Source organism: Mus caroli, chromosome 9 (assembly GCF_900094665.2).
Source record: "Mus caroli chromosome 9, CAROLI_EIJ_v1.1, whole genome shotgun sequence".
Classification (NCBI taxonomy): domain Eukaryota; kingdom Metazoa; phylum Chordata; class Mammalia; order Rodentia; family Muridae; genus Mus; species Mus caroli.
Window position 1 is genome coordinate 30,766,865 of NC_034578.1, and position 16,049 is coordinate 30,782,913.

A 16,049-nucleotide genomic window follows, 5' to 3' on the forward strand; every position below is an offset into this window, starting at 1 on the left:
CAGGAAGAGATGGGCAAGTTCAGAAAGCCAAGCACAAAAGTCTTTGTCCTGAAGAATTTACAACTTCACTTAAGTGCATGTCATTCTCCTGTATGAAATATATGTTGCATAAAAGCATAGCAGCTTTTTGTTTCTTTGGTATGACAGAACCCAGGGTCTTCTGCATACCTATTGCAATCTCTACTACTGAGCTACTTCCCCATGACACGCAGTGATCAGCACGCAAGAGGAAAGAGTCCAGCTAGCCGGGTGACCAGAAAGTCTTCCGAGGGAATCTAGAGATCTAGAGAGAACTGTGAGAGTGAAGGTTCAGAGAGGGTGGCAGCTCAATGTATGCAGGACTGTGGGGGACACACAGAGGAAGCGTCCCGGGGGCCTGCCGGCTATTTTTCTCTTTTCCTATCTCAGTGGCTCACAGAAGACCTTTCCTGCAGTTCTTCCTGTAAATGGAGCCTGGCTAAAAACCGGGAGGTCAAAACAGAGCAAAGAACCAGTGTCAACAAGATCTTGTGCCAGAGAGCAAATGAAATGTTTCTCTTGCCCGGAAACCCCTCCCACACCCTCCCTGCTCCCCAAACCTTGGCCTTGCTTGGTTATCACACCCATGTGCCAGGCTTCGGAGCCAAATCCAGACACAATAGAGCAGCCCCTAGTCCTGAGATCTGACCTGCTACATTACTCAAGGAGATAATTTGGGGACCATGAATCGTCCAGCCAAATCCCCAAGAGCCCTACCATAAGAACTGGGAACGAAAGCATCCCTATGATCTCTGGTGTCCAAGTATGGCATTCTTTTGGTGGTAGTTGTTCTTCCCACCATTGTTACAGGAACCTGGGCTGTGCCCCAAAGCTGCTGCTGTATGAGCTGTGCCCACCAGGCCTTTCTTTCATGACAAGTCCTACCTGGATTCTCCCTTCTCATCTTGTGCCCAGGTCATGTGTTTACTTAGTCCAAAGGGAAAACAGGACATAGATAGGAGGTATTGATTCTGAGCACATGTTTTGGCTGTAGGATGTGTCACTATCACAGGACACTCAGAATAGTAAAAGCATATGTTTTAACTGTCGGTGAACGAATCCCAAACACCACACTAAATAGTATCTCCTGCTCCACTGGCATGGAATGAGGCGTGGAGCCTGCCGCTGTCAGCCCACAGGTTGGGTGAGAGAAGAAGGAACCATTCTCTGATATTAGACATGAGGAAAGGATTTCTGCAGGCAGCCAAAGATTCTCCTGGCAAAGAGAACCGAGCTGAAACTCTAGACAAATACAAGTGACTCTTGAGACCGATACTCTGTGAGGTGGCTTATCAGTCACTCTGGAGAGAAAAAAAAAAAAAAAATCAAGGTATGTTTTCTGGGAATGGCAGGAGTTCTTAGCTTTGCTTTAACCCCTAGGGACTTGAAGGGTAGATTTGAGAGGGCCAAAGAGCTTGAGCCGTGTGAACTGAAAATGTAGTGTGTATTCATGCATAATATATAAGGATTCCTTCTGGAAGCGAAGATGAGGTAACCGTAGTGGTTTCTGAGGAATGTGAGGAGAGGGAATCTACTCTTCCTAGGCAGCCTTGGTATTAGATCTATTTTAACTATGGGCACCAATAACAACAAAAGAGTGAATCATGAAAGAACATAGAGACGATCTCTTGATAGAACTGAGGAAATCGGGTACGGGAGGCACACATCTCAGGAGGGCTGGGAATCACAAGATTGAGGTTAGCCAGGCTACACAGCGAGGCTCCGTGGCAACAAAACAAAGCAAGGAGTAGGGGAGCGTGACCTGGGAAGGTAGAACCTTGAGCAACACTGGACACTTAGTACATTCTTGTTGAATGGATGAAAGGAAGAACAAATGAATACACTCAGGGCCACCAGTGTGGGGGTAATAAATACATCCTTCTTAGCTAGAGAGGCAGCTCAGGGCTAGAGAGAGCTCTTGCCTAATATGCTTGGCACCTTACATTTGATCCTCGGCAGAAAGAGACCGTGAAGAAAGGAAGAGCAATGTTTCCAGGAGCGGTGGTGAGTAAGTGCCAGGAAGGCTCCTCAAAGCTGCAGTTTCTCCATCTCCTTGATCCCTTCCCTTGACCCTCACCCCAGTACAAGAATCAGAAGCTCAGATATGACCTATCTTCCAGCTGGTGTTGCTGACAGCTTCTAAAAGGAGCAGTGACATTCACTGTTGTCACAAGTCAAGGAGCTGAGGTACTGAATAAAATAGGGCTCTCCGAGATCCCCAGGCTGGAATCCGCCTGCAGTCACAAGCATTTCACTCTTTGAGAGTCCTTCCTGTCCACACCTACTTCCCATGAGCAGTTTAAGCTTTAACCGAGAACTTCCAGGTGCGGGGCTGCCCGAGGGGACACAGGACTTTGCCTATAGCCATGGAGGCCAACATCACCCCATGAAGCCTTCTGGCTAAGAGCAGAGTCAGAAGAGGCTTTAGGCTGACCCACGGAAGCAAACGTGTGGTTGTCCATGACAGCTATGCACTGTCAGCTGGAGGAGCTCAGGCCATTCCTTGCTGGATAACAGGACTCAGAGCTGTAAGGGAACAGGGCCCACAGAGGCAGGCAGCAGCCTGGCACCAGGAACTTACGAGGCCCGAGTGCCCTAGCACCTGGTCCTTACCTGCTGCTGGTTCCACTTGAGGTCTGGGATGAGGACAAAGCCATCGGAAGGATCTGGGTTCTCAAAAACAATCCGGTCAGCTTCAGCCTTCTTGTCAAGAATGTTATATACCCACTGGAAGGAGAGAAAGGAAGAGTTTACAAATCCACTTACACTGATTGGGACCTTCCAAGAAAAGAAAAATGGTCCAGCTATAAATGGCCACCAACTCGGGATGGACACTGGCTGGCTTTGGAAGGCTCTCCACTTCCCCTATAACTGGCTCCTGGTTATCACTGTCATCATAACAAGCCTTTGAGTTTCTCATGCTCAACATAGACATATACACACCCTGCTTGCTCCTGCACTAACCTCTTCACTGTCTAACAACAGGAAAGACAAGGACCTTTGAGAAGGACAAGGGCACAGCAGCTTCTTTCTGCAATGGCACACAGCCACAGTGCAGTGAAGCCTCTGGTTCTACAGGCCAGTGAGTGTGAGAGAACTACCGTGCCGACAGGCCCCACAAGTCAAAGCAACACAGAAAGCCACACAGGCATGGGAGGTCTCAATAACACTCTCCCAGGACCTCCAGCTGTCTTACTACCTCCTGACTAGCAGCTGGCAGTCTTTAGAGGACCCTTCCCCAGTCCTGAACAGACACCAAGGATGTCACTGTACAGGTACACCTGGGAGGCCTCTGTGAGGAAGCCAGACCTCAAGGAGGTTAGGCTAAGGTGCTCCTGAGCTCACAGCATGCAAGAGCCCAGGTACCTCTGGGTTTTCTCTGTTTCCCCACCTGTGAGACCCCATCTGCACCCAGGAGTGCACCACATCCAAAAGACAAAGCCGCTGGTGAATGGGATGGAATGAGCAACTGGGGCCACAAGCATTATCTCTTCTTTCTTCAAGTCAGAAGGATTTCCAGGCTTATGACTAGAGGAAGGAAGGTGCTACAATCCTCTTCCCCCTCTAAGAAGTGCTGGCATAGGCAGTGTCCCCAAAGGCCAAGAGCAGGGGCCTGGCCTGAAGGCAGGGACAAGAAAGAGGACATCAGCTAAGAAAATAGCTTCTGGGGTCTCAGCAATTACTCAAGGAGGCACTTCAGTCCAGAGGGCTTGCCTACCTCACAACTACTTTGCAGGACAGACCAATGAGCAAGGAGCCTCCCTAGGACTGGAGATAACACCTGTGAATGGTACTGCACACAGCAGGGTGCTCCCTCCCCACCCCCAAAGGCTGAGGCACAAGCCAGATCCAAACACCTGTTTTCATATATTTCCTTTTATTAATGCTATTTCCTTTATTAAGTGGGGAAGAAAAGTACAGTGACTGATTTCTGACTTAAGCAGAAAACACCTTGCGGGTGTGACTTTTCAAGAAGAAAAAGGGGAGGTCTGTGTCAGAATGGGCTGGGATGCAGTGGTATGTTTCGATGAGGCATTAAGGTAGCCTTTGATTGATGGACTTCAGGACTTTGATACATGGACCTTAGTGGTCATCCTTAGGTGAAGGGTGTGTCCTAATAAAAGAATAGAGCTTGGTGGCTAGCTTTAGGGATGTAATCTATGGCTTACAATGGAGAGAGGGTAAAGTCTGCCACTGCCAAGTTTTCCATGCCCCAACCTGCTAGAGCCCTTCAGCTTGGAGATGGGTTCTTCACCAAGTACCTGTGGCTGAGTCACACACAAGCTAGTGGACTAAGATTCTTCCAGAAGCATTTCCCCTGCCACCAGAGACACCTTTGGGCATGCATGTGTTAGTAGAGGAAAAAGCCAGCAAAGCTGACTGAAGCCTCCCTGGAGCAGAGGAAAGAGACTGACCCCCTTCTACCATGGAACGTCCTGGAGCACCACAAACCCGGCCTCTGGGACTATCCCTTGCCCAGAGGCACACAGTCCCACTGGAGAGCAGCACACACAGTGCGAATGAGCTCTGAAGCATGACAGCACCTCCTCAGCTCCCCCCCTGACTTGCTTCCATCGTGGGCAAGCAACTGAATCCTCTTTCCCAAAACAGTCTCCTAAGATCTGTGCATGAGGCTGGCGGGAAAGGTTTTACCTGAGACGTGCACTTAAAAGGGCTGTCCCAGAGCCTGCTTGGTGGAGGCACCCAAGGAACAGCAGCGGTGCAGAGACAACAATGGGACAGCTTAATGGAGGAGGCAAAGTGAGAAAGGGGTTAGTTGGAGGCATGTATAAGGCCAGCATGAGCTGTCACACATGTGTGTCGCTCTGTGGGACAGTTGGCTGGTGAGGAAGAAGCAGGTGTGAGGAAGGTCAGGCAAGCCCATCTAATTCCAAGCCTAGGAGCCTGGGCCCAGCACATCCTGCCTCCAGGGGAGAGCCAGGCCAGGGGGCAGGAACCTGCATCCACAGGAAGTCCCATGGCCAGCAGCCCAGAGAAGACAGGCTGGGAAAGAAGGGAGCGAAGTTCACACATATTACACAGGGTCAGGGAGTGGGAGGACTGCCCCTGAAAGCCAATGCTGGTGAGCAGTGCTTTCTAGAACCCATGGAGCTACAGCGTGACACTGGCAACAACCTATAAGTCCTCTTTCTTCCCTGGACCTCCCAAGGGACACCTGGTCCCTTTCCACTCTCCCTCCATTCTTAGCTCTACACACACGCACACCCTCTGGCCATGCTTTCCTGCCTGTCTATGCCATCCAGGTCTGCACAGCATACTTCTCCATTCCTGGGCTCTATCTGCGTATGCTAATGCAGCTCCACTTGGAATCCTTTTCTGTGCTGGCAACAACGGTGGGCACATGATAACTGGGATGCCTCCCAGTTCTCACACACCTAACACGGAGGAGCTGTGAGTCACAGTCAGGGGCTAAGGAAAATGCCCCATTGCTCCTGGCCAGAGGAATGAGACTCCAAACACTAGCGGATGCGGAGGCTGGACGTGACGGCCTGCAGATGGGCATTTATAGCCAGATGATCTTGAAGGCTCCAGGTCCAGACACACCACTGCCACTTTGTGACTTTTACTGGATGTTTTACTGGGAAGTTATAAGTACTTCAAATTTCAGGAACCAGACAGAGTAACTTTCTAAGAACCCGGATACTGGAACCAGATGGCATGGTTTTCTGCCTTGTGAAGATCTGAGGTAATGTATGTAAAATGCCTACAACAGTTTCTGGCACCTAGGATATGCACAATAAACCCCAAACTGAGCATGCTGTCTTCCACACAAGCTTCCCTCCCATAGTGGTCAACATCCTGCCCTCATTAATGCAGGCTCCACTGTGCCCTCTTCACTCTGGTAGGACCCAGGGTCACCCCACAGTCCTTCCTCTCTGAATCACCATTATGAGCCCTGAAACCCAACTGGAGCCTCCTCCTGAGTGGCACCTTGTCCTTCCCTGCTTTGGATCCATGCTGGTTTCTTGTCCTGCTCCATTTGCATTTGTTCAACTCGATCACACTATTCACATCCTTAGAAACATCACAGATATTTAAAGTTGGAAAAATGGCGCAGGAGAGAAAGCACTGACCACATAAGCAGAAGGGCCAATCGGAGTTGAGATCCCTAGGATCCCAATCAAAAAAGGGGCTGGTAGTCTATCCCAGTGCTCAGGAGACTGAGGTCAGGAATCCCCAAGGCAAGCTGGCTAGCTACCCTAGCTAAATCTACATGCTCTCAAGTCAGGTAATAAACATCCAGCATCAACCTCTGGCCTCCAAAAGTACATGAGGCATGGGCACCTGCATCGGCACACATGCGCACCTACATAGATTCAAACGTGTATACAGATGTGCACACACACCACACACCCATACCCATGGCAGGGAAAAAAAGGAATAAATAGCATAGATGTATTGAATGTACATGTGGGGCTGTCAAGACGGCTTATAGACAAGGGCACTTACTGCCAAGCTTGATGACCTGAGTCTGATCCCCAGAGCACACAAGTAATCCTCTGAGCTACACCTGTGCACTATGCATGTGTGCACACACATAGACATAAAATAAAACACAAAAAATAAAATGTCAAAACGTAAGAATAGAAAGTGTAAGCCCCAGTTTTAGTCCTTGAAGGGCCAGACAGAAGATACAAAACAGTCTGCTGCTATTTTTAAGAATGTTTCCCACTGCCTGTGAACTTTCAGTTCTGAATACAATCCACAGATTTCCTCCAGGCCACTTAGGGCTGTCCCCACTGAGCCCTGAGTTACCAGTGCCTCGTCACATCAATACAACTTCTATATATCCCCTGGAACTCGGGACCCCTCTGTGACCCCAAGTCTGCACTGGTCCCTCTCACTGCATCACCACTATGCTCACATAGCCCACCAGTGGGTGTGTGTCATTATCACAACTGTCTACCTGCATGTCCCTCTTCCCTGACAGTCTGTGGCCACCAGCAAGAGCTTATCAGCTGGAGCCTCCTTAAAGCCCTGCACGGCAGATACTCAATCATACAGAGACGGCTGCCAGTTACTCGGGAAGCTTGTGTCAATCAGATCTGAAAGAAAGGAGTTCTGCTGAACTCCGTTTGTTTACAAGAAGAACTGGGTAACAGTGCACAGCAAGGTAGTTACACAACTCATGTCAACTAGACGAGGGCCTCTCCTCTCGAATCCCAGATATGTACAAACAGTCGCACAGAACACATGTTCTAGAAGGTCCCTCTAGGATCCTCCACAGAAGTTATTTAAGAATGTAGAGACACTTCCTTTCCACTCAGAAGATAGAACAAATACCTGTATTTTTTTTTTCTTTTAAAGAAAGGCTGGGGATGTACAGATTCTGGTAGAATGCTTACCTAGTATGAATGAGGCCCCATATTTAATCCCTAATACCACATACACTGCGTGTGGAAATCTACATCTGTGACCTGAGCATTTGGGGAAAGGGGCAGGAGGAGTAAAAAGATCTGAAGTTCAAGGTGGTCATCTGCTGCATAGTGAGTGTGAGGCCAACCTGAGCTACATGAGACTTTGTGTGGTTGTTACAGTTTTAAGTGTCAACTTGACACAACAACAAAAAAATCACCTAGGCAGAGAGAGTGTCAAGGAGGGCTCGTCTAGAGCAGGTTGTGGGCATGCCTGTATGGCAGCTGTTTCTCAACCGCCTTGGAGGTTGAATGACCCTTTCACGGGGGTCGCAGATCAGCTATTTACAAGTCACAACAATAGCAAAATTACTGTTATGAAGTATCAGCCAAGTGGCTGGGGGTTAGGGTGGGGGTGGGGGTCACCACAGCATGAGGGAGCATTAAAGGATCAGAGCATTAGGAAGGTTGAGAACCACTGCTGTAGGGAACTGTCTTAAGTGATTTCACTGATGAATATGGGTGGGGCCGCTCCCTGGGTTGGGGCCCTGGACTGAGCAACGCCGCCGAGAAAGCTGGCCGAGCAGTCAGCATGCAGGCACTCATCCTCTCCGCTCTTACCTGTGAATGCAATGTGCCCGGTTGTCTCAGCTCCCGACACTGTGACTTCCCCAAAATGATGAGCTGTGGGGAACTGTGAAGCTGGAATTGTGAGCTAAAATAGCCCCACCCCAGGTCGCTTTATATCAGGATATTTTAATCATAGCAACGGAAAGGAAACTAGGACACCTTGCCTTGATTTTTACAAAAGAGAGGAGAAAATAAAAGACCTTGATCTGAAGGAATCTGTGAGCAACGCTGCTGGGGGGCGGGGTGGGGGGCACCGGCTGGACTGCCCAGTCTCAGCACATGGCCTCCCAGTGGAACAACGTCTCCCGCCTCCTCACTTCTCTCCCTTACAACTGAGAGAACAGCACCCTCCCACTTCTGAACTCAAGAGGAATGGCTGTGTATTCCCACCTAAGAATACTCTCTACCATGTACCCCTGAGTCTGGAAGGAGGATAAAAAGGGCCTAAAGAGAACGCCCGTGAGCAACAGTGAGGAGCCACTGAAGCCAGTGAGTGGGCAAGGAAGTGACGCATCAATATGCATCAATCATATTTAACTGTGAGTAGCCACATGGGGCTAATTCCAGGCAGAGGCTCTGGTTGGCACTGGGCCTAAACCCAAAGAACTGCCAGGATATCTGAGCTAAGCATCCTGTATCTGGCTCAGCCACATCACTCTGTCACCTTTGTATACACAGGTCTATATTAAACACACACTGGGGACGACAGAATACAGCCTGCTGTGGAACGAACACAAGGGGGACTGAGTGACAGGAAGTGTTCGCTCCAAGACTTGGCTCCTGCAGGCTGGATTGCTACAGGAAAGACTAGGGGGATAAGAGGCTGGATCAAGGTCATCTAACCCAACAGAAGGCTTTTACCCACTCACAGATCTTTAGTGAGGACATAGTCAGAGGCTGTCCAGGGCTACTACAGAGCAGATAACATTTCTCCAGTGAGATGGACTTCTCAGAGAACATCAGTAGCAAGCCCCAGTACCTCATAAAGGGCAAAAGATCACAAAGCCTGCACTGACTGTCCTGAATAAAAGGGCAACCAGCCCACGCCAGGCAGCTCTACCCCACAGAGTCTGTCCACACTCCTCTTTGCAGCCTCACAGTCGCACAGACTGTCCAGGCCCTCGGGTATCTGTGGACTATTCTGGGATGAACCCAACAGGCACTTGCGAAAAGACAAACCAGCTTCAGGATCGACAGTGTATGAGACTTGGCAGTCAGTCACCTGGATGCTAAGGCTCTGGGATTCCAGATAGGGTAAGGTGATGGTCCTGTAGTCATCTCCAGTCTCTCGGATCAGGCGGAGGTCCTGACGCATGTATTTTTGCAGGTGTTTCTCTGTGGCAGGGTACACCACGGTAGTTTTTATATCTACAACAACACAGCACAGTCTGATTAGAAAGTAAGACCATTCATTAAATTCATGAGGTAAGCAACATTCATGGCAAAAAAAAAAAAAAAAAAAAAGCTTTTACTCTTGGTTCTCTGGCCCCTCATGATATTAACTACATGTTCCAGGCACAGTGAGTGACCAAAGGTTTCTCACTTCTTGTATGCGAATGGCTATGTATGTGGCTTTCTGGATGCAAAGCAGGCAGTATAGCTTGAATCTTAGTGGCCCCCTTAAGTAGCTTAGTGGCTCAGTGTGGACTCTGGAGCCAGGCTGTCTGGGCTTAAGGCCTATCCATGCCTGCTTCTCACTCCGAGTAGGACTGTGGCTCCCAGTTGGAAATTTGGTCTAGTTACTTAACTTCTGTGTTACCATCCACCAAGTGAAGACAGCAACAGCTCTTACGTTATATATGAAGTGAGTCAGTTACCTGAGAAGCTCTTAGAGCAATGTCTGCTGCTTACAGAACATTTCAGAAGTGCTGATGGGGTAAAGGCACATGATAACTTGAATTTAAACCCACATGGTAGATGGAGAAAACCAACTCTTGCAAGCTGGTCTCTGACCTCTACACACACTGTGGTAACACAAATAAGCACACAACACGTTAGATGTTAAATCCAGGTTTCTCGGGTGGCACCATCAATGACTCTGGCTTGGATGGCTCTATGGTGCAGTGTATTATATCGTGTCTAATTCTGCAGTAGCCTAGCCTCAGCTTGGATGCTAGTGTCCCCTTCCTCTGTAACAATCGAATGTCTGTAGAGATTTCCAAACCATCCTTTGGAATGTTAAAGTGTTTCAATTGTAAAGACTGTGGGATTTTTAAGCTTGTAAAATATTTTATATTGCAGTGTTATTAATCTATGACCTTGAGGACAAACAAGAAAGGAGAGGCTATAGCTTAACAGTGGTGCGTGTATCAAGTTGACAATGAGTCAATTGTGCTATAGTTTTCTAGCCTCAATTGAGAGAACGCCTCCATAAGATCCAGCATTTTCTTAATTAGTGATTGATGGGGGAGGGTCAAAGTGATGCCACCCCTTGGCTGGTGGTCCTGGGTTCTCGAGGAAAGCAGGATGAGCAAACCACAGGGCACAAGCCAGCAAGAAGAACCCCTTCGTGGCCTTTGCATCAGCTCCTGACTTCAAGTTCCTGCCCTATTTGAGTGTCTATCCTGACTTCCTCCCATGATCAACACTGCTGTGGAAGTTTAAGACAAATTATCCTTTTCCTCCCCAACTTGTTTTTGGTGATGGGTATTTCAACAAAGCAATAGCAACCCTAACTAGGACAGAATGTTTGTTTATTTGTGTGTCTGTCTATGATACACTTTCACTTTGTAGCCTAGGGCTGGCCTAGAAATCACTAAACAGATCAGGCTGGAGTTGAACTTGTGGAGATCCTGCCTTTGTCTCCCAAGTGCTAGAATTGTCAGTTTTAATAATCAAGAAATCCTGAGCCCAGTGTGCGGGCTCACACTCTTAATCCAAGCAGGCAAGATCTCTTGTGAGTTTGAGGCCAGTCTAGTGTACAGAGTGAGTTCCAGGGCAAGCCCAGACTGTTACACAGAGAAACCTTGTCTGGAGGGGTCGGGGAGAAATCCTAGAATTTTCCTGAGCAGACTACATTCGAATGCTCTGGTCTAGCACCACCTGGCTAGGGTTAGGTCCTTCCCACTACTGTCAATAACATGTGGCACAGCTGGTGCCTGAACAAAGATTACTGGGGGAGGGAAGGATGGTGACCTGGTGTTGCAAAATCAGCTGGATGTTTCTAAAGAGCCCCACAGGCTCTCTCTGTGGGACTCAGGTACGATCATCCAGGGAATAGCATTCCTTGCTTACTTACATCAGCACCCAGCTGCGAACCCGAAGCCTGCACTTTTACACTGGCTCTGAGGATGCTGATGGTCCTACTGTACTTCCGTGAATGAGGAGGAGAGTGGCAGGAATTCAGAGCTCATCCAGTGTGCTGCTGAAGGCACAGCAGAGGCAAGACTGGAACAAAGGCCACTTTAGCTTGAAGTGGTCTTTCAAGATGGCAACCCAGTTCTTCTAAAGCTCAGCTGCCATATGCAGGTGACACACCAAGCACACATCCCGTTCCATCGCCTCTGAGACAAGGTGGCATGGTGGAAAACCCGGAGTATGGGATCAGAGTAGCCAAATAGTTTATTACCTTTTCTGCTGGGTGACCCTGATCATATGGCCTCTTAGAGGCTCCGATTGCTCGACTGTTAAAAAACGGTGAACACAAAAGCTGCCTCTCGGCTGCTGTTAGCATTAAGTAAAGCATGTCGTCTGGGTCACCAGGAGTTAGTCTCATTCTCTGGACCTGACCCTGGAAATAAAGCACAAGACCCTCACAACCTTCTGGAAAGAAACTCTTGCTTTTTACTCTTCACGACTCTCTTATAACCTATGGTCAGGCACCAGGCACATGAATCTCAAGAGCCAAGAGACTTTGTAAAAGAGGCTGAAGGGCACCCTGGACCTTTCAGGGGCCTTGAGGAGAATGACATAACATCTGTAGTGCAAGGTAGAGGATGAGAGCCGAAGTTTGGGCCGAGTAGCCTGGGTACAAGCCCGGAGTCTGCATCCACTGGCTGTGTGATCAAGGGCAAGCGGCCAACCCTCTCTGTTGCTTAATTTCTCTCACCTATATAACTGACGGTGATAACGGCACTGTGCTGGCAGTGTTGGTCTGAGAACTACACCAGCCAGCGGGTGGGAGACAAGCAGGAACTTTCTCACACACGCAGAAGCACAGCACTGACAGCAGTGTCTGTGTCTCCTTGTTTCTGTGGTGTTGTCAGCTGCCTGAACTGGAGAGAGAGAGAGAGAGAGAGAGAGAGAGAGAGAGAGAGAGAGAGAGAGAGAGAGAGATGGGCCTTGGCAAGGGAACTCTCTCAGAGTTGGGGAGAGATCCTGGAACAAAGAGGAGGTTGACACTGGAAAACAGCCTGATTCAGCTGGCAGAGGACGCACAGCCCAGGGCAGATAGCCTGGGGCTCCTGGTGGTTCCAGAGAGTGAGCCCTCGTCTGCCCAGGCTTGTCAAGGATCTGGCCCAGCCACCCAGGGTGCAGGGAGACAGGAATCTCACCAAGCCAGCCCTCACCTGTCCTCCACCCACCTCTGCATGGAGAAACCCCAGAGGCTTTGGCCTTCCTTCCCCAGAAGCTGCTGAAACCCCACAGGGGTTTTTGGAGCCCTGCATGCTAGTGTGAGGCCTCAGCCCAGTTAGTTCATTCACCCCCTTTCCTGCTGCACCCAATATTGGGCCACCTCCCGCTGAGGTGACAAGTGCCTCTCTCTCTCTAGGCACACAGTTACAGCTCCCACTGCCAGTCAGATCTCCACATCAGGGATTCTTGAAGCTTCTTTGCCTCCCTTGGGTGTCAGACCAGCTTGGCAGCCTGGTCAGATTCTATGGCCCTCCTTTGTCTCTTCTCCCCCTGCGACTGACTTACCACACAGTTTTCCTGTCCACCTTCCCATGAGAACAAAAAGTTCAAGAACACATTTCACTTATTTATTCTTACCACTCATCCCTGGCACCTCACATGGTAGACACTCAGTGATTACTGCACAAATGAATGCATGAATTTGGCTTTTTTTATTTTTTTGGATTTTAAACCTTGAAAGAACATTTGTGTACCAAATGGAATAAAATTTCTTTGATTTAAAAATAAATAAATAAATAAATGTACGTTTCTTTCACAATGCTGCTTTCAACTGCCAGCCTCCAACCCACTGCCAGAGTCTCACCTGCCGCTGAACTTCAGGAATGTGGTCAAGAGCTGAAGACCAATAAACACACAAACATCTGTTAAAAATATGCTGGGGGCCGGGCATGGTGGTGCACACCTTTAATCCCAGCACTCGGAAGGCAGAGGCAGGCGGATTTCTGAGTGCAAGGCCAGCCTGGTCTACAAAGTGAGTTCCAGGGCAGCTAGGGATATACAGAGAAACCCTGTCTAAAAAAAAAAAAAAAAAAAAAAAAAAAAAAAAAAAAAAAAAAAAAAAAAACCAAAAAAACAAAAAATATGCTGGGGAACAGGAGACCCTGTGCAAGCTCAGTTTCTCTCTCCAGCCACTCGACAGTTACACAGGACCAACGCCCCCTCAACCTCACTGCTAATGCAGACTCCAAATCAATCACAAGGAAAGCCCAGCACACCAAGCCCCAAAGCATTCCCAACGTGAGTGGCTTTATTACTCTGCCAAAGAGGTCGGCTTTAAGGGTCTAATGGTGCATGCCTGCAGTCCATCATTTGGGAGGCTGAGCCCAGGGTTTGGAGGCCAGTGCAATATAAGGAGACCCTGTCTCAATAAGCAAAACAAAACCCAAATGTTAAAGCTAGAAAAGAGGAAAAAAGGCTGAGGAATTGCTCCAGAGGAGAGTAAATGGATGTAACTGGGGGTTGCAGTGGATCCTATGTGGGACAAGAGTCCTGCTTTACATGGGACACGGAAATAGGCACAGTCAATAATGAACTGCCTGTAACTCCATCTTCAGTGAGACCCAACACTTCTGGCCTCTGCAGGCACCTGCACCCACATTTGCATACACACACACATTCTCTCTCTCTCTCTCCCTTCCTCTTAAACATAATAAAAGAATAAAATTTTCAAATGTGAGATTTTCTAAAATTAAGTTTGTCTATTTCCATACTTGTATCCACAGAGCACTATATCTAAATGGAGGGGGAAGGGAGACGGAAGTCTTCATTTGTCTCCACTAATTTCCTTAGAACATGTGTGTTATTGCTGTCCTTTCACTGTTTCAAAGTAAGAGCTTAACAAAACAGAAGTGTCGCTATCCTTCAGAACCCTGGCTTGAGTCACTAACGTGAGTCCATAACTAGACCCCATGTTAAGCCAGTAAATGCAGTAACTCATTTGCTTCTCACAAGCCAAGTGACTGGGTACCGCGATGATCCCATTTTACACAGGACACAGGACACACAGGACACAGATACAAAAGCCTGAGGCTCCAGCCACCATAGTGGAAGCCTTGTCTAGCCACTAGGCAAAATGGCTTGGAGGCCTCTCTGGCAAATGCCACCAAGCGAGTTGGCTTGACGGAGCACCTGCTCTGCTTGGCATCATCAATACCCCGCAGCAACCCTACCACCCCAAACCCCTCCTGTTTGTGTAGCTTGAGAAGCAACAAGGAATTCCCCAACCACACCCTCCTGCTGGCATCCTTTAAAAGATCACACCAGGACAACCTTAAATTTCCCCCCAAAACCCACCCCCTTGAATGTTCACAGTATAATAAACGATTCCACGGTACTCCTCACAAAGACTCCTGCCTGTCATTTCTTAAATTTTGTTTAGTTTGAACTCAAGCGGAATTTGTGGAAGCTGAGTGAGTCAGGTGGTACTTGCTCTGCATTTCTCACTCCTCCCTGCCCCAACCCCGGCCTCTGGTCCCAAAAAGCCACCACTGGAACCCCTTGCCACTTTTTTGGCTTTCTCATTCTCACTTGACTTTTGAGGTTTGCTGTCACTGCACTGGCTACTCTTTCTGGAAGATAAGATTTATCTCCGACTGGTCCTCTACCAAGTGCATATGCACACACAAATACATGTCTGGCAACATGCATGCTTCTCAGAGGCCCCTTCCCTTAGCAACATCTCGGGTTTGATAAACTGATATACAATGCTACTGTTGTTTTTCCTTGTTAACATAATTTCTAATGTTCAAAATTAGTAATTGCTTTTTTTTTTTTCCCAAGACAGGGTTTCTCTGTGTAGCCCTGGCTGTCCTGGAACTACTCTGTAGACCAGGCTGGCCTCGAACTCAGAAATCCGCCTGCCTCTGCCTCTCTGCGCCTCTCTGCGCCTCTCTGCGCCTCTCTGCGCCTCTGCCTCTGCCTCTGCCTCTGCCTCTGCCTCCGCCTCCCAAGTGCCGGGATTAAAGGTGTGCGCCACCGCTGCCAGCCAGTAATTACTTTTTACATCATTAATTTTCCGTTAAGATCATCTTATCAAGAGTTTGGTCAAGAGTCAATGGTCAATAAACACACAAACATCTGTTAAAAATATGCCTGGGAACAGGAGACGCAAATGCATATCTCCCACAGGCCACTCAATGATTATCTATGAAAACTATACCCTGCCTCACCCTCACTGCTAACACAGTCCTCAACTGGATTACAAGGAAACCCCAGCACACTGAAACCCAGGGGCATCTCAAAACCCACTTTCCTGTTTACATAACTCTTCAGACATATTGAAACTCATCAGGCACATGAGCAATGAATATGTCTTCCTGGAGCCTCTGCCTTCCCCTTTGACGGCAACTGGGCAACTGGAGAGGTGGTCTTCTGCTTTTGTGATTATTTCCTTTTTGGCTGAAGCAGTAGTCTTTAAACTTCAAGTTGCCATTACTTTTGAAATTACTTCTTAGAATTTTCATTAGAAAAAGCATACAGATATTTTCAGTTTTCTACAATAACTTACTGAGTAAATCAGTAGGCAGAATTTAAAAGCACATAGAAAGGAATACTATTCAGACATTAAAAAGATAAAACTAGGGGGTGGGGGCTGGAGAGAGATCAGCAGTTAAGAGCGCATTCTGTTCTTGTGGAGGGCCAGTTTGGTTCTCAGCACCCATATCAGCCAAC

At 48.3% G+C, this 16,049-nt stretch overlaps 1 protein-coding gene across 1 annotated transcript in view; it reads right to left on the bottom strand.

Moving 5' to 3' along the window:
* Window positions 1-16,049, bottom strand: part of LOC110302302 (CMP-N-acetylneuraminate-beta-galactosamide-alpha-2,3-sialyltransferase 4) — a 106,570-nt gene that overhangs the window by 58,430 nt on the left and 32,091 nt on the right. The window contains exons 3-4 of the mRNA XM_029481913.1: window positions 9,247-9,392; window positions 2,632-2,745 (exon numbers count right to left, since the gene is read on the bottom strand). Of these exons, the coding sequence (XP_029337773.1) occupies window positions 2,632-2,745; window positions 9,247-9,392 (260 nt within the window). The remainder of the gene's footprint in view (window positions 1-2,631; window positions 2,746-9,246; window positions 9,393-16,049) is intronic.